The 24,684-nt window shown below is 47.4% G+C and overlaps 2 protein-coding genes across 2 annotated transcripts in view; both read right to left on the bottom strand.

Annotated features, from left to right (window-relative positions):
• Positions 1-977: 977 nt before the first annotated feature.
• Positions 978-2,645, bottom strand: DRD5 (dopamine receptor D5). The gene is given in 2 exon segments (XM_033857456.2): positions 978-1,270; positions 1,272-2,645. Coding segments are annotated over 2 exon segments (1,419 nt in total). The 5' UTR covers positions 2,526-2,645; the 3' UTR covers positions 978-1,105.
• A 5,555-nt stretch (positions 2,646-8,200) lies between these two features.
• OTOP1 (otopetrin 1) overlaps positions 8,201-24,684 on the bottom strand; it is a 56,839-nt gene continuing 40,355 nt past the window's right edge. Inside the window, exon 6 of the mRNA XM_033856849.2 lies at positions 8,201-23,358. Coding sequence (XP_033712740.1) covers positions 23,188-23,358 — 171 coding nt within the window. The 3' untranslated portion in view covers positions 8,201-23,187. The remainder of the gene's footprint in view (positions 23,359-24,684) is intronic.

Here is a 24,684-nt window from a genome sequence, read left to right as displayed (position 1 = left end):
TCCCTCACTTCCTATTGTCTACAAATGAAAATGCCTATTTAAAAACTGGTTTTGTTTTTTGAAAGCATATCAACTCACACATTTCAAAGCCCTTCAGAAAACACAGTAGATCAAAAGCCATGTAACTTTAAAACATTATAGATATGAGGTTGAGAAGGACCAGGTGATTATTCTATATGATCTTTTCCATGAACTGATAGCATCTGTCTAGGAACCAGGAGAATTGTTTTATGTTATGTAATTAGAAAAAGAAGATTCCAAATGAGAAAAAAAAATGGAATTCCAGGCTTGAGAAGTCCATATTTGATGTTGTGGCATGAAGCCAGCTTTCAGCACAGACTCAAGATGTGTGTATCTAATTTTTTAAAATTCTGAGATATCAGAAACTCTTCAAGTTCTCTTGCCCCTGTGTGTACCTTTAAGGCCAAACTGACTGTAAAGAAAATAAATGGGTGCTTCCAGACCCAGCCAAAATCTTTCCTGCTTTTAAGGATGCTCTCATGGCTTCTCTAGGAGCCATCCTGAAAACCAATCTGGCAAAGCAACGATAATCACCCCATAGAATACATAATTTGTGTCTATTCGACACCAGAACAAATCAGGAAGAATTCCTCAGCTGTAGCAAAGACACACAGCAGGGAGAAACTGCAGAAACACAGGCCACAGGAAGCAAGATACAGGAAAGCCACACACACTTCCATCAGCGCTACACACACATTGAACCTTATTGCTTAAAAATCAGCCCAAACACAAATAAGTCACTGAACAATCTATTCATTTAAAAGGGGAGGGGAGAGTATATTTTTTAAAGAAAAATACCACTTTTTTTTTTTTTTAGAATCAATCACCATCTTATCTTGTCTAACAGAACCGTTGTTCCATCTCTGCTAGGCTAGGGTATATTTGACTGAGTTTTTTCCAACTGCTTCTGCCGAATCTTTCCTCAACAAATCAGTCTGGTGAGGTTTCTAAGCACATGGACTACTACACCAACACAGAAGGCATGATAAACTGAGCAGCAGTGGAGATGTATGTGTGTGTCCAGTGTGTATTCTGCATGCTGGCTAATGTGTACGCGGTTATGTAGATCCACAAAGAGCAGTTCTTAGGTCGTTAAATGGAATCCATTTGGGGTGAAAGGCGTTATTTTGCCTAATGAAATCTCCCCCTCACAGTCCAGCTCCCAGACAGGCTGGGCAGCAGGGTCACCATCTGGGGACGTCTGAGAGATCTGGGACGTGCGACTGAAAGGGCTCTCCTCTTCCTCCTTTGTCCACCTCCGCGTCACCCGGGGTCACCGCGTTGGGGATCATATGGACGTAGGCAGCTGCGATCTCCTTGTGGAAGGCGGTGTCCTGGTTGCAGGAGATGAGCTCATTGCTGATGTTCACTGTCTCCACCTGAGTGCGGGAGCAGAGGTGGCTGCACCCCAGCAGCTGGGCAAACACCTTCTGGAAGTCAGCGTTGAAGGCGTAGATGATGGGGTTGAGGGAGGAGTTGGCCCAGCCAAACCAGATGAAGACTTCGAAGGTGGTCTCGCTGACGCAGGGGAAGCCCTCGGGGTGTCCGCTGCAGAAAGGGACCATGCAGTTAAGGATGAAGAAGGGCAGCCAGCAGCACACGAAGACCCCCATGATCACCGATAGGGTCTTGAGGACCTTGGTCTCCTTCTTGATAGATGCCCGCAGGCCGGTGTCGGGCGCACAGGCCTCACGGCTCCGGCAGCTCTGCGCGTGCTCCGCGGCCCTCTCCAGGGAGGTAATCCTGCGGATTTGCACCTGGGCGATGCGGTAGATGCGCGTGTAGGTCACGATCATGATGGCCACCGGGATGTAGAAGCTGATGAGTGAGGAGGAGACTGCGTAAGTTCGGTTCAGGCTGGAGTCACAGTTTTCCGCCCTCAAGTCTGGCTCCCCGGCTTCCTCCCAGGGCGTCCCGTTGACCAGGTTAGATGGTGGCTCCACCCCACCCCAGGAGCCCATCTTGTGCCAGTGGAGCTGGACTGGGATGAAGGAGATGAGGATGGACAAGGTCCACGCCAGGCCGACCATGACCAAGGCCACACGCTGCGTCATCTTGCACTTGTAGCAGAAGGGCCTGGAGATGGCCCAGTAGCGGTCCACGCTGATGATGCACAGGTTCAGGATGGAGGCGGTGGAGCACGTGATGTCGAAGCCCACCCAGATGTCGCAGAAGGCCCCAAAAGGCCAGTAACCGGCCACCTCGGCGACCGCCTTCCAGGGCATGACCAGCAGCGCCACGAAGAGGTCAGACACAGCCAGAGACACAATGAAGACGTAGGTCATCCTGGCGCGCAGGTGGCGACTGCGCACGATGGACGCGCACACCAGCACATTGCCCAGCAGGGTCCAGACGATGAGCAGGGTCAGGAGGCAGGCCGTGACCACTTGCGCTGGCCCCAGCAGCGTCGCCCCCTCCGAGGCCCCCACGGCGCCCCCCTGCGCCAGCTGCTGCTGCCGGGACCGCGCCCGGTAGGCGGTGCCGTTTCGCCCAGGAGGCAGCATATCGAGTTCGGCGGCACAGGCTGGCTGCGCGCGGTCCCAACTTCTGCCCTGCGTTCACCGGGCGGCCCCATCGGGTACCCGGGGGGTGGTACCCCGGGACCCGCGGCTAAGGGATCCCCGAGTCTCGGGGGACGCTCACCGTGAGCTGCGCCGGGGCCCCGGGGCGCGCTGGCACCCCTCTTGCCTCCTCGACCGCCACCGGGTCTGTGGCCGCGTTGCGCTGCTCCAGTGCCGGGAAGCGGCCGGTGCCGGAGGGGCTGTTCCCGGGAGCCGGCAGTGCGCCAGCCGGCGACGGCGGCTGGGTCTGCTTCGGAGCCGGATAAGCGAAGAGCGAGCCACCACCGAGGGGGCGGGGGCCGGGAGCGGCCGGCGCCGGGCTAGCGCTATTGCGCGGCCTCCTCCGTTCCTCGCTGCTCCCGGGGCCCGCGCTCCCGCACCCGCCCCCCGCCACCGCACTCCCCAATCTCCTGCGTACCCGCCCCACCTATGCCTTGGCGCCCTCACTCTTCAAGCTGCGTCCGCCAGAGTTTGGGGGCAAACCCGCAGGTTTGAGAGGCGCTCTAGTACCAGACCCCGGCCCTCTGAAGACCCAGACCCGCGCCCCGGGAAGCCGAAGAGGTGTCTGGCCCAGCCCAGGTGCCCTGGGCACTTTTGGGGAACAGGGCGGTGGAGTAGGAATGGGGAGAATCACTGGCTTCTAGACTGGGAAAGGGCGTTTGTAGGGTCAAGAGGATGGCCTTGGATTTCTCATAGACCTAAGTCCCACTCCGGACTGGCTGTGTGACCTTAAGAGTCCTCCTTAACTTCCTTGGGACTTGGTTTCCTCGTCCACAAAATGGGGTAAACGATTCCTTCCTTCTCCATCGGGTGGTGTAAGGGTTCAGTGAAGCCAGGAAGTGGTGTCTCCTGGGAACATCTTCTCCCAGCCTCCCCCAGAACATCCATCCTAAGATTGGGACTTAACGTGACCTCTTGGGAAAGCCTATTCCCCACCCCCAATCCTTACACGGCTTTTCCTTTGGGGAATAATTTTGGATGAACCCAGCAGGTGAGGAAGAGCCCCAGCCAGGTGCCTTCTCCCTGCAGGGTGCATTCAGTCTTTACAGGGATGGATTCCTATCTCATGCTTAACAGATGAGGAATCTGAGGCTTGAATAGGTGGCCCAAAGCCCAAATTCTTAAAAAAGAACAGTGGGGAGACACTGGAGAGGGAGGGCAGTGTTCCTGGATCTTACCTCCCTCCCAGCTGACAGCTGCGCTTGTGAGTCCCCGGGTCTCTCTGCGGTGTTAAGCTCAGTGGAAGGCAGCTGGCGAGAAATGGAGGAGGCGGCAGCACGCTGCTCAGGCTTATCTGAGATCCGCTGACCTATACACCCACCCTGTGTTGGGGTCTAGAAATGGGGGCTGGACTCTCAACTCCTCCCTAGTCTCTCTCTGCACTCTGACCCACCTGCCCCATTCGCCCTGAGCCCCCCCTGTACCCTGGTCCAACAGCTGCAAGTGAAGCAACTTCTCAGACCCAGCCTGCTCAGCCCTACGCAGCCTCTCCCACCGCAAACCATCTCCCCCTTCGGTGCTTTATGCTGCCAGAGATGACAAGACCACCTGTCCAGGTGTCTATGCCTAAAACAGGGGAGTCACACTTACACCTGTCTCTCCCCATCTCCTAGGAGCTGGACCACCCCTCTCTCCACTGATGTCCCTGTCCAGGACTTTTCCTTCTCCAAGCTGTTTTATAGTGACGCTACCCTAGCCTCCAGGTTCTGTCCACCCTCCACTCAGTGGCAGGCAGAGTGAACTTTCTCAAATCTAACTCTGATCATGCCTCTCCCCAGATGAAAAACTCTCAGTAGCTCCCTGTGATCCTTGATCCTGAGGCAAGCGAGGTCTTTTAAGTCTTTTAATCATTGTGCCCTTGCTTAGTGCCCCAGCTTCTACTGCTGCTCCTCTATATGCAGCCTGGATTCAAACCACTATCAACACACACACACACACACACACACACACACACACACACACACAAATTGTAATTTCCCTAATGAGTCATATGGTAATTCTTCACCCTGAAATGACCTCCCTCCCATTTTGTCCTCCTGGGGAACACCAACACATGATGTTAGCAAAGAACTTGGGTTTTAGAGACAGGGGTTTGAATTTCAGCTTCTTATTCACTTATTCAGCAAATATTTATTGAGCACCTATTATGTCCCAGATGCTGTTTTGTTTGCTGGGAATACAAATGTATATAAATATATATATATTGCCCTTTCTCTCCACAAGGTTATAGTCTAGTGTTGGAGAGAGGCTTTAATCCAAGAATCACCCAAAGAAATGTACGATTACAACTGTGACAAGTGCTATGAAGGAAAAGTACACAGCCTTATGAAAGTGTACAATAGGTTGGTTTGACCAAGACAAAATGTCTAGAGAAGCCTTCCCTGGGGAAATCTCTCTTTGGGTTGAAATCACAGTTAAGAAGGCAAAAGAGAAGATAAGAGAAGGAAAGCATGGCAGGCAGGAGCAGGTATTTACTAGCTGTGGGATCTTGGGCAAGTTATTTGATCTCTCTGAGCCTCAGTTTTCTCATCTTCAGAATGGGTTGATCATAGTAGTTTAAAAGATAAATGTGATAATACCAAAATCATTCCTGTATGAGTGACTCTGAGCCGCCCTTTTTCCTCTGGCTGTACCGGGGCAGTTCCTTACCCTGGGCTGCTCTCCAAGGATATTTCTGCCCTGAGTTTTGTGAAAGAGAGTCAGAAAGTGGATGCATTATTGGACCTGAGAGGCTGGAGGAAGAAGGAATGGTCCCAGAGGAAGAGATTATGTTTGTCTTCATAATAAAGAGCAGAAGGAGAAAAGTGGGAAAGGGATTGAAAGCTCAAGGTGGGGTTTCCCAGGGAAGTTTGATGTGAATGAGGTGAGGGAACTGGGGTCTGTAGGAAAGTGGGTAGGAAGGGACAGGGAATTTTAGACAAGTATTACCTGCTGCCTTCCCAGAACTTAAGAAATGCAAGAAAAGTTTGAGTTAAGAAATTATCTTCTTGAACATAACACTGCTTGGAGACTGAAACACACAGATCATGGCTTTATATGTTGTATGCAGAACTTACCAGTGTTAGTACCTTTCCCTCCTTTTAGATCTGACTTAAACTGCACCCCTCCAGGAAGCCTTCCTGGCTCTTCTGGACTGAGTCAGTATCCTGAGCTCCAGTGGAGCCCTGGGTTGGCTCATAAGGCAGCAATCGTGACACTATATTGTCACCATTCATTTACATGGCTATCTGACCCTCTAGCCTCTGAACTTCTTAAATCAACAAACTGCATCTTATTTGTGTCTGAATTCCCCAAACCAACACAATGAGCGGGTGCTTGACAAATCTTCATTGATGGAGGAATAATAAAAGGGGGGGCTCTGTGCCCAACACTCTGACACTAATGGACAATTCAATCAGCAAAGGTACACACAAGCTCACCACACTGTTTTGCATTGGTTTTTCAGATAGTTCTGACTCCCTGAATTTCATCCATTCATTCATCCAGCAAGCATTTATTAAGGACCTACTGTGTGGGAGATGGAGGGGAGGCTATTTGGGGTATACAAGTCATAGCCAGGGTAGGTTTGTATAGTGATTATTTAAAACTTCCAGCAAAAGGCAGTAAATTATATTGAGAAAGGGGCATCTTTTTCTAATTAACACAAAATTGATGTTTGAGCCAAGCTCAAACGTAACTACGTCCCAGGCTCTGCCCTAAGCTGGGGGATACAAGAAGAATCAAGGGCTTCCCTGGTGGCGCAGTGGTTGAGAGGCCACCTGCCAATGCTGGGAACACGGGTTCGTGCCCCTGTCCGGAAAGATCCCACATGCCGCAGAGCTGCTGGGCCTGTGAGCCATGGCCGCTGAGCCTGCGCGTCCGGAGCCTGTGCTCCGCGACGGGAGAGGCCACAACAGTGAGAGGCCCGCGTACCGAAGAAAAAAAAAGAAGAAGAAGAATCAAATATACATTCCTGTCCTCCTGCGGCTTACATTCCCGAAGAAGGAGGAGGTGGTGGAGGAGGAAGAAGGAGGGGAAGGGGAAAAGGAAGAGGAAAGAGAGAGAGTTCGTGAGAAAGAATGACACATTTGAGCCTCTACCCTGCTCTTTGCAGTTACAAAAGCCTTTTGCTAACACGTATCTGAGTTGAGTTTCAGTTGTCACCTACGACTGAAAAAGCCCTGCCCAGAGCAGGGAATAAACAAGTTCAGTGGTGACCTGAGAACAGGGGAATGAACTGCCCGTTTGGGTGGGCAGCACGGGGAAGGGCAGCACAGAAGAGAGGACACTCAAGCTGGAGGGTTGAACAGAGTCCACCAGCATTCTGGGATTGGAAGGGCATCCCTTGCAGAGGGAACAGCATGTGCAAAGGCTCAGAGGCATGAAGCTTCGTGTGTGAAAGGACAGATTTCAGAACTCCAACACTCTTTCCTCTGTTATCCAAAATATCAGGTTTCTCATCATTTTTGGAAACTGAGAGTTTTCTCTCTATCCATAAGACCTTGGGCAAACAAAGTAAATTAATATGCTGCCAGGGTGCTACAGCCCTTGAGTCTTCCATCTTCACAGGGAGCAGTCTGCCTGGTAGGGATGATGGTTTTGTGTAAGCAGTGGCTGCCCTCTCTCACCCAAGCTCTTTCCCACATTCTTCAAAAGAGCTGGTTAACAACCGAAAACCAAGGAGTCTCTTGGGTCAGCCTCCGAACCCAGCCACGTCTGCACAGACTCTAGCCAACTAAGGAGCTAATAAATTCCTTCTCTTATTTTATCCCAGCTAGAGCCCTGCCCTCAGAGGATGACAGCAAGTGAGTGATCCTCTCACACTTTTGGCTCCTGCAAAATTGTACTAAGAGGATTTACTTAGAACATTTTAGCACAAAGGGGGTTTTCCTAATCCGGTTAGCAAATAGTCCTCTATTTAAACTCATTGATCCTTCTTTTTCTGAAGATATATTTTAAATTGAATTCGCTTGCTGAGACAAATGGCTTAATCAGTGGGCCAACAGCCAGGATTTTGCTGCTGCTGCTGCCGCTGCCGCCCACCGCCACCGTTGATGATATCAAAAGAGTCAACTCTGTTTTACACCGAGACAGGCTTAGTTCCTTGGCTATAGGATACACCCAGGCTGTCAATGTACTCAGCTTGGCTCAGCGGAGCCCAGGCAGAAAGGTAGAGATGAAACATCAGCCTCCATCCCTGAGGCTGGAGAAGCCGCCTCAAGCACACATCCACTGATGGTGACCTGGAGGCCTCTTCAAACCCAAAGGCTGGTCCTCAGGCCCCCACCCCTCTCCCAACTCAGAAACACAGGAAGCTGAAAGCAGCCATTTCTGGCAGGAAAAAATAGCTATCCCAGAAGTTAGTATATTCACGTAGATAGAGGATGGAAGAGGGGTTTGCAAGTCAGACAGTCCCATGTTCAAATCCCTCTTCTCTGACTTACTAGCTGTGGGACCTTGAGCAAGTTACTTAACTTCTCTGAGCCTCAGTTTCCTCATCTTTAAAATGGTAACACTAATACCTACTATGCAGAGATATTACTAATAAACAACATGTTGTACTTAGGAAATGGTAAGCCCCTATATTAGTCAGGTTTTGTTACCATAATGCTGTGTAACAAACAGCCCCAGGATCTCAGTGGCTTAAAATAACGAACTTTTATTTGTCGCTAATGGTCTGTGGTCAGCTGGGGAAGCTTTGCCCCGAACTGTGGGTCAGGTTCAGTTTGCTCCTCCACTCCCTCATTCCCAGGCCACTGATACCCCTGGGGCTTGCCTTCTCGGGATGCAGGGTGGGAGCCAAGAGGGTTGCCCCAGCCATGCACATACTTGGAGCTTCTGGTTGGATGGTGCATATGTTAACTCAACTCATGCACCCAGGACCAAAGCAGGTCAGTGGGCAAGCAAGAACGACGCCCTGTCCACAGGGAAGCCACAGCAATGTGAGGAGGCCAGGAACAATTGTGAGCAAATAATATCAACCACACGGTCTGCAATAAAGGAAACCACTATGGTTTCATTGTTCTCAAATGGCTCCAACAGCCAACCCCTTCCATCTGTCCCCTCTGCTACCCCCAGTTCAGGTCCTCATTGCTTCATGCCTACATGGTTGCCAGAGCCTCCCAACAGGTCCGTGTGTCTTGATGTCTTCTCTCCCTTCCATCCGGTGCTCTACCGTCGAGATGATTCTCCTAAAACACAGATGAGGTGTCTTTCATCAGCTTAAACACATCCCATGATGCCTTGTGACCCACACTATTAATTATTCACCCAACTAACAAAAGTTAATCTGTTAATTCCAAACTTCTTAGCACAGCCCTTCTCACCTGGTTATCAGCCTCATCCCTTGCCTCCCAAGCCTTTCCCAGTAGACCCCACCTTCTACCCACCTCAAATTGTTCCCTCTTCTCCCGGCATGCCTAGTTCTTTCAGGTTTTCTGCCCTTGCCCTGGCTCTCTCCTCTGCCTGAGACGTCCCCACCCTTTTCTGAGTGGGAGCGAACTCCCATTCACGTTTCAAACCCAGTGCCAATGGACCACCCAGATGGGTCTTCCTCAAGTCTCCAGGGAGGTAACCATTCAGTATCGGCGCAGCGCACAGCACCTACCCCTGCTACAGTGCGCAAGCCCACTGTCATGTGATGGTCTGTTCACTTACTGTTTACTTACCTTTCTCCCCCTGCTGTAAACCACCTGAGGTGAAGTCATCTCAGCCTCTTGGAGTCAGCTTGGCTACGAGGAACCGAGTTGACATTTGTTGCATGAATGAACATACTGTGGTTAGAAGGGGTAAGGGCGCACCAACTAACTGTGTGTTCCCTGTGCTGCCCAGACTCCCTTGGACTTCTGGCAAATGGCAGCGTGAGCAAAAGTGATGCAGAATTCCTTGCTGGAAGTATCTTAAGAACGGGCATGACTCCTCGGCCTTCTCTTCAGCAATGACCTCGTGCAGGGACGTCAGGGCTGCAAAGATGGAATCTCCCAGGATCCACTAATCTGCATCAGACTCTCCATGAGTGACACATATGCTTCTTTCTCCAGGTCACGCTAGTTAGCATGACTAATACACAGATGAGTAAGTGTTGCTCCATTTCTCATGGCTTCAGACTAAATGTTGCTCAGTACCCACAGGGTACCCAGATCGTGGTTTATAAATACCAGCCTTCACCAAAAGGACTCAGAGTGTCTCAGAGAAATGGCTGATGCCAGAGCTGGGCAGAGAAGGTACCACACAAGCCTGGGACATCTTGTGGTGCCAGAAAACAAGAGAGTGCTCAAAGACTGATGGAGACATGTGAAAAGGGCACAGCAACCAAGTTGAAGGGGCTCCCACTTGCTAAACCTGGGACAGTGTGAGCATCAGAATTGATAATAATAATGGATTATAACCTATTGAATAAAATGAAAATCCATGAATCCATAGTGATAAGAATAAAAAGGAGGGAAGGAAGAAGAGGGGGAGAGAGGGAAGAAGGAAGGAAGGATGGAAGGAAGGAAGGAAGGAAGGAAGGGAGGGAGGGAGGGAGGGAGGGAAGGGGAAGGAGGCTTCCTTACAGTAGAATGACAATTAATAAACATGAAAAGTGGAGAACAGTATGGAGGTTCCTTTAAAAACTAAAGATAGAACTACCACATTACCCAGCAATCCCACTACTGGGTATATACTCCGAGAAAACCATAATTCAAAAAGAGTTATGTACCACAACGTTCATTGCAGCTCTATTTACAATAGCCAGGACACCTGGTGGCACAGTGGTTGAGAGTCCGCCTGCCAATGCAGGGGACACAGGTTCGTGCCCCGGTCTGGGAAGATCCCACATGCCGCGGAGCGACTGGGCCCGTGAGCCATGGCCGCTGAGCCTGTGCGTCCGGAGCCTGTGCTCCGCAACGAGAGAGGCCACAACAGTGAGAGGCCTGCGTACCGCAAAAAAAACCCCAAAAAACAAAAAAACAATAGCCAGGACATGGAAGCAACCTAAGTGTCCATCGACAGATGAATGGATAAAGAAGATGTGGCACATATATACAATGGAATATTACTCAGCCATAAAAAAAACAAAAGTGAGTTATTTGTAGTGAGGTGGATGGACATAGAGTCTGTCATACAGAGTGAAGTCAGAAAGAGAAAAACAAATACTGTATGCTAACACATATATATGGAATCTAAAAAAAAAAAAATGGTTCTGAAGAACCTAGGGGCAGGACAGGAAAATAGACACAGATGAAGAGAATGGACTTGAGGACACAGGGAGGGGGATGGGTAAGCTGGGACAAAGTGAGAGAGTGGCATGGACATATATACACTACTAAATGTAAAATAGCTAGTGGGAAGCAGCCACATAGCACAGGGAGATCAGCTCGGTGCTTTGTGACCACCTAGAGGGGAGGGATAGGGAGGGTGGGAGGGAGACACAAGAGGGAGGAGATATGGGGATGTAGGTATATGTATAGCTGATTCACTTTGTTATAAAGCAGAAACTAATATACCATTGTGAAGCAATTATACTCCAATAAAGATGTTAAAAAATAAAGAAAGAAAAGAAAATTTTTTTAAAAACAAGCCATTGGCTAAGAAAAAATAAAATAAAATAAAATAAATAAACATCAAAGGAATAAGAGAATTAGAAAATCACAACTTTTGAACGGATAAAGATGATATGGTACATATATATAATGGAATACTACTCAGCCATAAAAAAGAATAAAATAATGTCATTTGCAGCAACATGGATGCAACAGATTATCATACTAAGTGAAGTAAGTCAGACAGAGAAAGACAAATATCATATGATGTCACTTATATGTGGAATCTAAAATATGGCACAAATGAACTTATCTACGAAAGAGAATTAGGCTCACAGACATAGAGAACAGACTTGTGGTTGCCAAGGGGGAGTGGAGGGGAGGGAGGGATGCACTGGGAGTTTGAGGTTAGTAGATGCAAACTATTACATGTAGAATGGATAAACAAGATCCTCCTCTATAGCACAGTAAACCAAATTCAATCTCCTGGGATAAACCGTAATGGAAAAGAATATGAAAAAGAATGTATATATGTGTATAACTGAGTCACTTTACTGTCCAGCAGAAATTAACACAATATTGTAAATCAACTATACTTCAATAAAAAATTTAAAAAAGAAGAAAATAAAATCACATCTTATAACCATACTAGTAATAATTGATTTAGACAAGAATCATCACTAAGTAAAAGTTTGGAGAGGAACAGGATATTTGCATTGTCTCAAAGCACCTCCACTCATATTATTTATTAATTACAAAGAGAAAAAATGGTAACTTCACTGTTGAGAAACCTCAATGAGGTGAACAAAGTTAACACCCCCAGGAGTGGGACAAACAGACACCAAGTGGCCCTCGATGTGAGGCACCAAGGACACAGCATCTTTATGTAGCATCCCTGCTCCCCGAGGAAACATCAGACAAACCCACACTGCGGACCTTGAACAACTGACCTGAACTCTTCAGAAGTATCAATGTCACAACAGACAAAGAAGGGCCAAGGGACGGTTCCAGATTAAAGAAGACCGTGGAAGCATGCCAGGGATCAGGGGAGACCCTTTAAAAGATGTTATTGCGACAGTTGGCAAAATGTTCATGTGGACACTACATTAGACAGTCATTGACAAGTAGACCATTGACAATCAACAATTATTGACAATTAAGACAGTTGTATGGCAGCAACCTTAAATTTCCTGAATTTGATCATTGGACCTCCCTTGTTCTTAGAGAATACCTGCTGAAATGTTTAAGGGAAAAGGACCCAGATGCCTAAACTAAACTTCACATGCTCCAGGAGAGGATCTATAACAGATCACATCAGATCAGGCCATATATGCAGTAGAGACGTGGTCAAGAACAACTGGTGCATCTGGGTAAAGGGTAAATGAAAGTTCTTTGTCTTACTACTCTTCTGTAAGCTTGAAATGATTTCAAGATAAAAAAAAATTTACGGAAGCAACCTAAACATCCATCAACAGATGAATGGATAGAGAAGATGTGGTATATATACACAATGGAATATTACTCAGCCATAGAAAAGAATGAAATTATGCCATTTGTAGCAACATGGAGGGACCTAGAGATTATCATACTAAGTGAAGTAAATCAGACAGAGAAAGACAAATATCATATGATATCACTTATATGTGGAATCTAAAAAAAAAATGATACAAATGAACTTATTTACAAAACAGAAATAGACCCACATAGAAAACAAACTTATTACCAAAGGGGAAAGGGGGTGGGAGAGGGATAAATTGGGGATTGGGGTTTAACAGATACACACTACTATATATAAAATAGATAAACAACAAGGACCTACCGTATAGCACAAGGAACTGTATTCGATATTTTATAATAACCTATAATGGAAAAGAATCTGAAAAAATATATGTATGTATGTATGTATAACTGAATCATTTTGCTGTATATCTGAAACACTGTAAATCAACTATACTTCAATTAAATTTTTAATTAATTAATTGTTTTAAAAAGAAATTTTAAATAAATATATTGATTAAGGGTGCTATCAGCTGTGCATAACGGAAAGCCTGACTATTCGTGGTTTATGCACTCAAGACATACATAACAGGAAATTCAGAGGGAGCCGGCAAGGGCTGGTGCAAAAGCTCAGTGATACAACTGAGGACCCAGAATCTTTTCATCTTTTTTTTTTTTTTCGGTACGCGGGCCTCTCACTGCCGCAGCCTCTCCCGCCGCGGAGCACAGGCTCCGGACACGCGGGCCCAGCGGCCACGGCTCACGGGCCCAGCCGCCCCGCGGCACGCGGGACCCTCCCGGACCGGGGCACGAACCCGCGCCCCCTGCAACGGCAGGCGGACTCCCAACCACTGCGCCACCAGGGAAGCCCCCCTTTTCATCTTTTTATCCAAATGCTCCACCTTCTCAACGCTGTGGCTTTGTGCCCTTGGAGCCTCATGGTCACAGGATGGCTGTTACAGCTTTAGGCATCATGACCAAGTTCAAACTCCAGGAGAAAAATGGGGGGAGACTATGTCAGCAGGACTTTTCTTGATGTGTCTCTCACCTGTCACCAGTGAAGAAAATCTTCTTAGAAGGACCTTATGTCTCCTTAGCCAGAAGGGAACCACGTGGCCACCCCTAGCTACAAGGCAGACTGCAAAATGTTTCCAGTATCAGGGAAAAGGGAAAAAACTGCCCGTGCTAGGCTTCAACAGACCGTGAGTCATCACCTGAGACCGGGCACTTTGAGTCCCCAACCAAAGTCAGGGTTTTCTTAGCAAGCAAAGGAATTGTTCTCAGAAAGCAATTAGCAGTGTGTGTCGTCATTGATATTTGCTAAATACCTGCTCGGTCGACATTGTACTGAACATCAGAGATGAATTAAAGAGATGAAGACTCAGTCCCCATCCCTGGAGCTCACAGTCTGTAATTCCCCCATCACAGCCCTCCATCTGGAGTGTGGAAGCCCCTTCACAGTTCAGTTAGGAAGTGGTACCAAGAAAAGGTGACCTCACAAAGTTTATCTGAGTTTTTCCACAGCAAATAAATAAATAACTTTTTAACCTTCCTAGCCAAATATCAAACAAATACATGTTTTCTGAGTTTTCCATAGTATTGAAACTATCTTCCAGTTCCCCATTTTTGTCTTAAAAGATCTTTAAGCATTCATTCATTTTTTTTTTTTTCATTTGACAATGATTATGGCGCTCCTCCTCTCCTGGGACTGAGGATACAGTCCTCAGGAAAAAAAAACAGACACTGTCTCTCCCTCTTGAGGCTTACAGTTAAGTGGTTTAAAAAAAAAAGGACCACTATTCAAACAATCGGACACATAATTGTATGATTAAAAGGTACGATAGACACAGTGAAGGAAAACTAAATAGTGTTGCAAAAGTTCATAGGGACACCAGACCTGGTCTAGGGATGAGTGAAGACTTCCCTGAGAAACCATGGTTTGGATGGAGATCTGGAAGATGAGTAGGAATTAACTAACTGAAAGGAAGAGGAAGCCGCAAGTGCAAAGGTCCTGGGGCAGGAGGGAACATAACACATTCAAAAAACTAAAGAAGCTAGTCAGTGTGATGGAGCACAGAGAAAAGTGAAGCACAAGGAAAGTGATATGAGACCAGGCTGGAGAGGTGGTCAAGAAAGAACATGCAGGACCCGGGGCCAAGGTAAATTTCTCTGTCTCAGCAGTGAGGGGAGGCCACCGGAGGATGTTGGGCAGGGGAGGGACAGGAGCATCTTGGCCTTTCTCAAACACCACTCCAGCCATAGCATGAAGGACAGACTGGTAGAGGCAAGGGATGCACTGGAGAAACGAGTGAGGAAGCTACTTCAGAAGACCAAGATGGAGATGATGGTGGCTTGGAGTAAGTGGTGGGGTTGGAAGTGGGGAGAAGTGGATGCAACCAAGGTATTTGGGGGTAGAAGTGACAGGTGTGGCCACTGATTGGAAATGAGGCATAACGGCGGTGTAAAGACAGCCCTTGTATGTCTGACTTGAATAACAGACAGAGGCTGGAACAATCCATGGGGATGGAAAATATGAAGGGAGAAGTAGCCAGAGGAGTGGGATATCTTGAGTTTGGTGTTGGACATATTCAGTATAAAATGCCTTTGAGACATCCAAGTATGCTGCTAGAAATAACCAACCTGCAGTTGAGAGGTCAGGCTGAAAATGCAAATTTCAGAGCCAACAGTATCTGTACAGTAGGCAAGCCCTTGGCCATGAACTAGACCACCAAGAAGAGCAGTGAGAAGCCAAGAGGACCCAGTATAGCCCCGCAGAAATTCCAACACCAAATGGCCAAGAAGAGGGCCATGAGCCTGCAAACAGCTCTGAGAAGGGAGGCCAGAGAAATAGAACCAACCCAGAGGAGGTGTGTCATTGAAGCCAAGACCCGATTCATGCTGCTCACCCACTCCATCTGCAGACAGCGAAACCAAGACACAGACGGCTCGGTAGTGCCCTGGACCATCCAGCTTTTTCCGGTGCAAAGGGAAAAAGCATTTCCTATGCATGCTATAACAAACTGCCACAAACTTTGTGGCTTAAAACATAAATTTATTATCTTACCGTTCTGGACATCAAAAGATCAAAGTGAGTCTTACAGGACTGAAATGAAGGCGTTGGCAGAGCCATCAACAGAGGCCTGAAGGAGAATCCCATCCCTGCCTCTTCCAGCTTCTGGTGGCTGCTGGCACTCCTTGGCTTGTGGCCACATCAGTTCAATCTCTGCCTCTGTGATCACACTGCCTCCTCCTCTTCCATAGTCAAATCTTCCTTTTATAAGGACATTTGTGATTACATTGAGGGCCTGCCCTGATATTCCACGAGAATCTCCCACCTTAATATCCTTGACTTAATCACATCTGCAAAGTCCCTTTTGCCTTCTAAGGTGACCTATTCACAGGTTCCAGGGATTAGGACGTGTGGACATCTTTAGGGGGCATTGTCTTTCCTCCTACGGGCTCTCTGGGCCATGTTGAGGACCAGCAATCTGAGAATTCTCGGAGCAGCGCTTGTGTGCAAAGAGAGACATCTGGTCCACACTCGGCAGCATCCCTGGAGGCAGAGACCTGAAATTGTCCGTGTAGCCAGAATAATAACTTGCTGCCAGGGCTTCCCTGGTGGCGCAGTGGTTGAGAGTCCGCCTGCCAATGCAGGGGACATGGGGCCCCGGTCCAGGAAGATCCCACATGCCGCGGAGCAGCTGGGCCCGTGAGCCATGGCCGCTGAGCCTGTGCATCTGGAGCCTGTGCTCCGCAACGGGAGAGGCCACAACAGTGAGAGGCCCGCGTACCACAAAAAAAAAAAAAAAAAAACTTTCAAAAATGTAAAAACCATTCTTAGCTCACAGGCATAGGTTACCCCCAACTGGTCTAGAGCTATTCACATGCCCACCTCCATACCGATGCCCAGCGAAGGGGAGGAGGTTGTCACTATGCTTGGCTTAGACCAATCACCCAAGACGGGTGTTCTAGAAACATCTGCCAAGACATGTAGGCAGCCCTTGCGGCTGTCAGTCTGTCGGGGAGGCGGTCGGATCACTTCCTGTCCCGGCGGGAAGAAGCGATTGGCCGCTGGTTCCTCCCTACGGAGGAGAACAGACCCCACCTACAGGCCTCCGTAGAACTGGGCGCCCCTGATTAGCTCCTGTTGCAGAGCTGGAAGAGGTGAGCACATCCTAATGCACGGTCTTGTCTGGACTCTTTATTAAGCACCAGGCTTAAAGCGCCCTCTTGTGCCTTAAAGGCGAACGAGGGTCCGCAGATGCGGACTAGAATCGGGCAGAGAAGTTCTGCCAGGTCTGAAACAGGCCAATCACAAGCCTTCCCGGGGTCTCCCCACGCCCTGCGATAGTCTGGGGTTGAGAGGGCAGCACATATGGTCATGCAACCCACGTGGTGAGGCCCTGGGAGAGAAAGAGGCAAAGCCCCACCCTCCCAAGAGAAAAGCACAAAAAAACAAGTAAGTAACTATGCAAGTAACCGTAAAGGGCACCGAGGTGAAGCACAACAGAGGGTCTGTTTAGACAGATGATCAAGGAGGGGTGGGAAGCACTGCAAAAGTCCTGAGGAGCAGAAGAGCTTGGAATATTCAAGGACGTGCCCTGGGAGACGGCTGTGGCTGGAGCAGTGCAGGCAGGCGGGAGTGGCTGGGGGAGGGGGGAGCAGAGGGAGGGCCTGGCTTGAGAAGAAGATGGAGCTGCAGAGGCCAGCTCCTGAAGATCCCAACAGACCACGGTTAGGAGTTTGTACATTCTTCTAAAAGCAACGGGAAGCCGTTGAAGGGTTTTTAGCAGGTGACTTGATTTGATTTACTTTTTTTAGACAATTAACATACCGTCATCACTGTGGTGTTTCCTATGTTATTAATGCAGCTGAAACACCACACCAGAACTACCATCCCTTTTGAGCATTAAAACACTACACTCATCATTCTCCTGTCTCCTCACCACGGTCCCCTCGGCTCTGCTTTTAGGACAAGCTAATGTCTCGGTCATTCCCCATCAGACCCCACAGAGTGCCCTCCCGCCAGCTGCCCTGACCAAGTTGCACCCCAGCCTCATAACACCCTGCATACACCCTGTTCCTCCAAACCTCCCCCAGGAAGTGGGAGGTGGTGAGGGTACGTGGAAGGAGCATCCTTGTTGAAACTAACTAGTTCTCAGCTTCCCTGTGAGAACTCAGAATTTTCCCAGCCCTCCGCTGGGATGGTGACAGCCATCTCTGACACATCGCAGGAACCCAGAGCTATGGATAGAGTACAATCGGGGCATTTTTACCCTTAGGCTGCTACCACAACATCTCCCCTCACTTTGGCCTGAAAGTGCAAGTGAAGTGGGCTCAGAAGGAAAGGCACCAGCGCCCCCTGCTGGTCACCTCTTCCACAGCAACGCTCGTAATCCCAGGGAAGAACCAGCTGTTTGCAGCAGCTTCCGCTCACTCTTCACCCTGTGAAGCTAAGTGTAGCAATTTACAGCTGGGAGAAAAGGGAGATGTTCTGTCCGTGGATGCATTGGCCTGTACACACATCCTCAAGCAACTGTTTGAATGATATTTTTACCGAATTGGCTTTCTTTTGAAGACGATATGTCTAATAGAGAGGAAGGGCAATGGGTTTTTAAAAGGCTCAGTGGTCCAAATGCTACAACTTCCTCGTGATGTAGGAATGGTCAAAGGTTCCCTGCATTTTTTTTGGCCGCACCGCGTAGCATGCGGGATCTTAGTTCCACGACCGGGGATCGAACCCCATGTCCCCTGCAGTGGAAGCACAGATTCTTAATCACTGGATTGCCAGGGAAGTCCTACCCCCCATTCTAATAGAGTAGTAATGCTTATCCAGTGAGGTCAGCTGGGAGCTGAGACTTCATAGACAGAGACAGACATGAGGAGCTTGGTGAATTTGAAGGGTTATGCAGTGAGCAGGCGAGAATAGTAATTACTCCAACTGGGCTTCATGTTCCCTGTGGGGAGACAAAGGAGGCTAATTTGACCTCCAGGCAAGGACGACTAGGCAGATGCTGGTGCGGTTTAGTCCAGCAGTTCATAAAAGGTCTTGTGGAAGGGAAATCTTTTCTAAGGCACACCCAGGTTCCATGGGGCTAGTTGTGACCCTGGGTGTCCAGCTCCAAAGTTTTTGCCCTTCCATTCAGCCTCACCAAGAGCCATGGTACCCAAAACTCATGAGTTCAAATCCTGCCTTGACCAGGGTCAGGGATGAATGAGCTCAAGCTACCAAATGCATAGGCTCTTCCCTGATCAGGTTGCCACAGGTGGGAACAGATGAGAAAGAGATTATCCTGGTAACTTGAGCGCCAAGGGCATCGGTTCCCCGCAGTAGAGAACCACATGGGAAAACAAATCCATGTCGGGTTTCCTGACGAGCAGGGAATCATCCCCGGGGAGCGAGTCAGGTGATGTTTACAGCTAATGGCATTGAGTTACTCCACCTCTGGGATCTACCTGCCCAGGAGACCACACAGCAGTAGCCTTGACACCCTCGTCCCAGCAATGGTGGATGAATATTGCAAGTTCACCTTCTCTGATGACTCTGAGTTCATCTTCCTTATGTTGACTTTCATTTCTCTTTCTTTCAAATGTTTTTATTATGAAATATCTTGTGCATATCAAAAAGCACAGAAGAAACTATAATGAATACTTTTATACCGATCACTTTGTCTAAGACATCAAACATTTCAGGCACTGCATGCACTCAGCTGTTTGTCTCCACTCCAGACCTCCCTCCCAGCCCACAGGTAACCACCACACTGAACTTGGGGTGCATCCTATCTTCATGTGTGTTTATAATTTTACTGTGTATGGATGTATCCCCTAAATATCAGGAATTGTTTTGTCTGTTTTGAAACATTATATTAACGGTATCATATTAATTATACCTTCATGCTACTTCATTCTTAATTCAGTATTGTCTTGAGGGATTACCCAGGTTGATACATGTTTTTCTGGCCCATTCATTTTTTTCACTCCTGGGAAAAAATATTCCATTGTAGGAATAGTCCATAATTTACCTATTCATACTCCTAACTGATGGACATTTAGGCTGTTTTCAGTTTTTTCCAATGACAAGCACTATTGCTGTAGACATTTCTGAACACATCTCCTATGTGTGATGAACACATGTGAGTGAGGGTACCTCTGGGGCACACACACACCAATTGGTATTGCTAGGTCTTAAGGAATATGCACCTGTAGCCCTAGTCAATATTGCCAATTGTTCTTCCACGTGGCTTTATCAATATACTCTCCTACCACCCATGTATGTGAATTCCCTTTCTTTCACATCTTGCCAACCAACCCCTGCCAATCTGATGAATGGGAAATAGTATCTCATTGTTATTTTAATTTGCATTGCTCTTATTCTAGCCCTGAGATCTGGACACTTGTTAACTGCACACTCTGGTTCCTTTTCTGTGAATTGCATTAAGGTAATAAATTTTCCTTGGTGCCTCAACTGGTGAGTCGGGATGCTTAACTACTTGTGGGTAGAAGCTGCCTGGCTGGAATAGCCACCCCTGAGGCTGTGGGCTCTTCTTGTTCAGGGACATCTTTAAGATCCCTCCTCAAAAGCCCTGAGCCCAGCAAGGCTATGCTGACTTTTCTGAGCCCTGATGGTGCCCCATGCCCACCCCAAAACCACCACACCTGGACCAGTTGTTCCCAGCATTACTGTGATTCCCTATATCTCTTTGGCAGGGCCTAAAACCCACAGGCTGAGGCCCTAGGGCTGTACTGATGTGCTTAGAACAGGGGGAAATTAATAATGACCAAAATGGGATCTTTGGGAGAAATTGGCATTCACGTGTAGTAATCTCACACAGTGTCGTTTACCAATGTGCACAAAAACTCAGCAGAAGATGCTTGCCATGGTGTCATTTATAATAGCAAACAAACAAAGAAGCAAACCACTTAAATGTCTCTAAATGTCCAACATCAAGGTTTCACTACATGAGGAATGGTACCTCCCTCCAGGGAATGTACTTTGAAGCCGTGCAAAGTCACATTGCAGAAGAGAACACAATGTCGAGGAATGTCCTTCAGGAGTCTTAACTTGAGGTGCGTGGACTCCTGAGATGCTTCTGGAAGGGAGATGCTTATTTAAGCATCCAGGACCCCACTGTAGACCAACGGAAGCTGACCTTCTAGCTGGGAAGGCAGGAATCCTAACAGGCTCCCTCAATGATTCTAATGCATTCAGAAGTGTGAGAATCGATGCCGGGGGACCCAAAATAGTTACAAAGCTTGCTGGTGTATTAAGATTTCAAAAGCAAGTTACATGCAAATACAATATATATAAAAGCAATCCCGTTTGGGCCTGTGTGACTGTGTGTGTGTCTGTGTGTGTACTTATAGGTACCAAAAATTAACAGCAGTAACCTCTAGATGGTAATTTCTCAACCTAGGCACTGTTAACATTTGGATCAGAATAATTCTTTGTGGTAGAAACAGTCCCGTCCTGTATATTGGAGGTTGCTTAACAGCTTCCCTGGCCTCTATCCATTAGATGCCAGTAACGCCCCCCAGCGGTAACAAAAATATCTCCAGACATTGTCGAAAGTCCCCTGGAAGACAAGATCACCCACGGTTGAGAACCACTGCCCTAGATGGAAAGTATGATAGATAATGTTTTACTTTGCTTTTAGTCTATCTGCACATTTCCTACTTTTTCCAAAAATGAATATAAAGTATTTCAGTTATTTAAAAATTTTGGTGTTTCTTATGTCCCTCTGTGTTGTCAAAAAAAAAAAAAAAAATATATATATATATATATATATATACACTCAGATGAAAAGATGTTCACATTAGTACTTACAGTAAGTTAACTAATTTTATTATGTTTTTTGTTTTTTTTTTTTTTTTTTTTTTGCGGTACGCGGGCCTCCCACTGCTGCGGCCTCTCCCGTTGCGGAGCACAGGCTCCGGACGCGCAGGCTCAGCGGCCATGGCTCACGGGCCCAGCCGCTCCGCGGCATGTGGGATCCTCCCGGACCGGGGCACGAACCCGCGTCCCCTGCATCGGCAGGCGGACTCTCAACCACTGCGCCACCAGGGAAGCCCTTATTATGATTTTAAAAGAATTAAGAAAAAGCATATACAAAGCCATCCCAAATGTCAATATTTCTTCAGAGGCTTTAAATTATTTATAACCTTTGGATATGGCACCCTGATTTTAAGGATATATTTTTTTTTTTTTTTTTTTATTTGCGGTACGCGGGCCTCTCACGGTTGTGGCCTCTCCCTTTGAGGAGCACAGGCTCCGGACACGCAGGCTCAGCGGCCATGGCTCACGGGCCCAGCAGCTCCGCGGCACGTGGGATCTTCCGCGTCCCCGGCATCGGCAGGCGGACTCTCAACCACTGCGCCACCAGGGAAGCCCTTAAGGATATATCTTAAGAAGGAATTCTAAATATAGAAAATGTTTTACATATATAGTGGATTTTTGCAGAGTCACTAATAAAAACAAAAAGTTATAAACACTCTAAAACCAACAATAGGAAACAAAGTTAATTACGGTACTCAATAGAATAGAATATAGTATGAAAATTATATTTACAAAGAGTTTATAACAATGCGGGTGGGAAGGTTTGTGCCATGCTGTTGAGGGGAAACTGCATACAAAATTGAATATGTTGCATCATCTCTGGCAGGTATAACAAAACAACAATGAAAAGAATCCTGTGAGTCCAACACAGTTAAAAGAAACACATCAAGATGTTTAAAAACTGACTGTCAAGATCCTTATCTTTAATTTTGCATCTATATGAGATGACGAGTGTTCACGAAGCTTATTGTGATAATCATTTCATGATGTAAGCCAAATCATTAATGTACACCTTAAACTTATACAGTACTATATGTCAATTACATCTCAATTAAACTAGAAGAAAAACATGACTGTCAATTGAACAATGGCATCTTAGGGGATTTTTCTCTCTACTCTTCTGAAATGTCCTAATTTTCTAAAATAAGCATACATATATTTATAGTGAAAGATACTAATGTATTAAAAAAACTTTACAAATGAAAATATACCAAAATTTCAGGTGAGAAATATGTCTTTATATTGATCTATACACAAATTTCCATCCAGACAATAAAAATAACTTTGTTCAAAAAATGAAACGTATTCAGAAAGTACAATATAAACTAAATGTGATTTTAGCTACATTCATCAGCTCTGGGAAAGATAAAATTTAAAGGTGATTAGACTATGCAGATGGTCAGGAAAAGGTTGTATATAGTAACATGATAACAGAAAATATTTTAATGAAAAACAAACTGGATATATTTTTTTCCAACCTGAAATCACATTATTCTAAAACAGAGGATCTCATTTCGAAGGAGATCAAATAATTTAGGTTCAATTAGAATTAACTAACCAAGGGCAGACTTCAGCCATCTCAGATTTTGATCTAACTGGTTTACACTCATCCAGGGTGATGGGCAATTCCAGCTCATGGGAAAAACAATTATCGCAGACAAAAGGCAGCCCTTCTCACATTTGTAAGGCAATATTTGCCCGACCTCGCCTTTCCCAGGTGGCTCCACTGAATTCTCTTGTTAGCTCTCTCCTCAGTCTTTGATGTGGACACAGATTATATCTTACAATAGACCTCAAAGAGGGAGGCAGCTGCGTGCATTCGGTAGAAAATAGAAAAAGGCATGGCCAGGTTGACCACTATTATCCAGGGTTCAAAGCCAAAGACAATTTCCTCCAATCCGTTGTCATACTCGGGGCGGCAGCCAAAGGCGGGAGGGATCCAGAGCTGCAAGAGAAGAGGAAGTGGTCCTAGCAGCCGCCCCACAAACCCAGGTGCTGACTTGGACTCAGGGAGACCGAGTCACACCTGTCACAGGGGTAAGCAGCCCCTGCGTGTTTCCCATCTCTATAGAGTCCACTGCGCCAGTCCACTGAGCCCCGATCCTGCATGAATGCTCTTCACACCTACCTGGTTCTCTCCATCCCCACAGCCCTCACCTTGGCCTGGTCCTCCGTCTCCTCTTCCCCGGACTGCTGCAATGCCTCCCATGATCCCCCCGACTACGGTGGGTGCCTTCGATTCTCCCCCCACCCCGCTCCAGCACATCATGTGGCTTCAGAGTGATCTTTATAAAGCACACATCTGACCTTGTCATTCCTCTGCTGACCACTCACCAGGGCTCCAAATGCCTTCAGGAGACAGTCCAAATTCCCTCAGTGATCGGGAACACATCCACGTCTCCACATCTCTCGTCACACCCTTCACTCTGGCCCTCCTGGGCTGTGCACAGCCCCCAAATGTGCCTTTCCCCAGCCTTCAGGGTTTTGCTCCTGCCTCTTCCTCTATCAGGGACTCCCTGTCTTCCTTCTGCTAAGTCCTACCTTCTTCCAAGTCCTGAGACACCTCCCCTTCCAGGAAGTCCTCCTTGATCTAACCAGTCAGGCAGGAACTCCCTGTGTGTTCCCATAGCCCCCAGTGTTTTCCTACAGTGGTGCTCCCTGTTTCCCACACCCATCTTTACATTTCACCATTGGTACTCAGGGGTCCCAGCCACGTGGGTCTGGGCTGGTGAGTTCTGTGGTCCTTTTTCTGCCTTGTTCTTGGCTAAGAGAGGCAGCCCAGGCCCTGCCCACATCCCCCTGATCGGGAAGAGAAGCACATGCCGTGGAACCAGCCCTGGGTTCCTGCCACTTACAGACTATAATTTAACATCTCCAAGCCACAGTTTCCTCACCTATAAGATGGGAATACTAACACCTGTCTCAGAGGGCTCAGGTGAGAATAAAATGGCAACTAAGTCTGCAAAACATAAAGCAATAACCTATTATTTTTGGTGCTCATGGAACCTACACACTGGTTCCCCCTTCTCAGCCTCCCTGTCCCAGTTCCTCCTCCTCTACCTCCCCCTAAATTGTTGGGCTCCTAGACCTGCTTCCCTCTCACAATGACATTTCTACAACTTTCTCTACCCCTACACTGTGGCAGGCAGCCTCTCGGGTGACTCCCAATGGTCCCACCTCCTGGGAATATTGTGCAGCCCTGTCCCCTTGAGTTGGACTGAATCTAGTGACTCTCTTCTAACCAACAGAATATGACACAAGTCATGGGATG

This window comes from Tursiops truncatus, chromosome 5 (assembly GCF_011762595.2).
Source record: "Tursiops truncatus isolate mTurTru1 chromosome 5, mTurTru1.mat.Y, whole genome shotgun sequence".
Lineage (NCBI taxonomy): Eukaryota > Metazoa > Chordata > Mammalia > Artiodactyla > Delphinidae > Tursiops > Tursiops truncatus.
The sequence above is the reverse complement of the archived record's forward strand: the minus strand, read 5'-3'. Positions and strand labels throughout refer to the sequence as shown.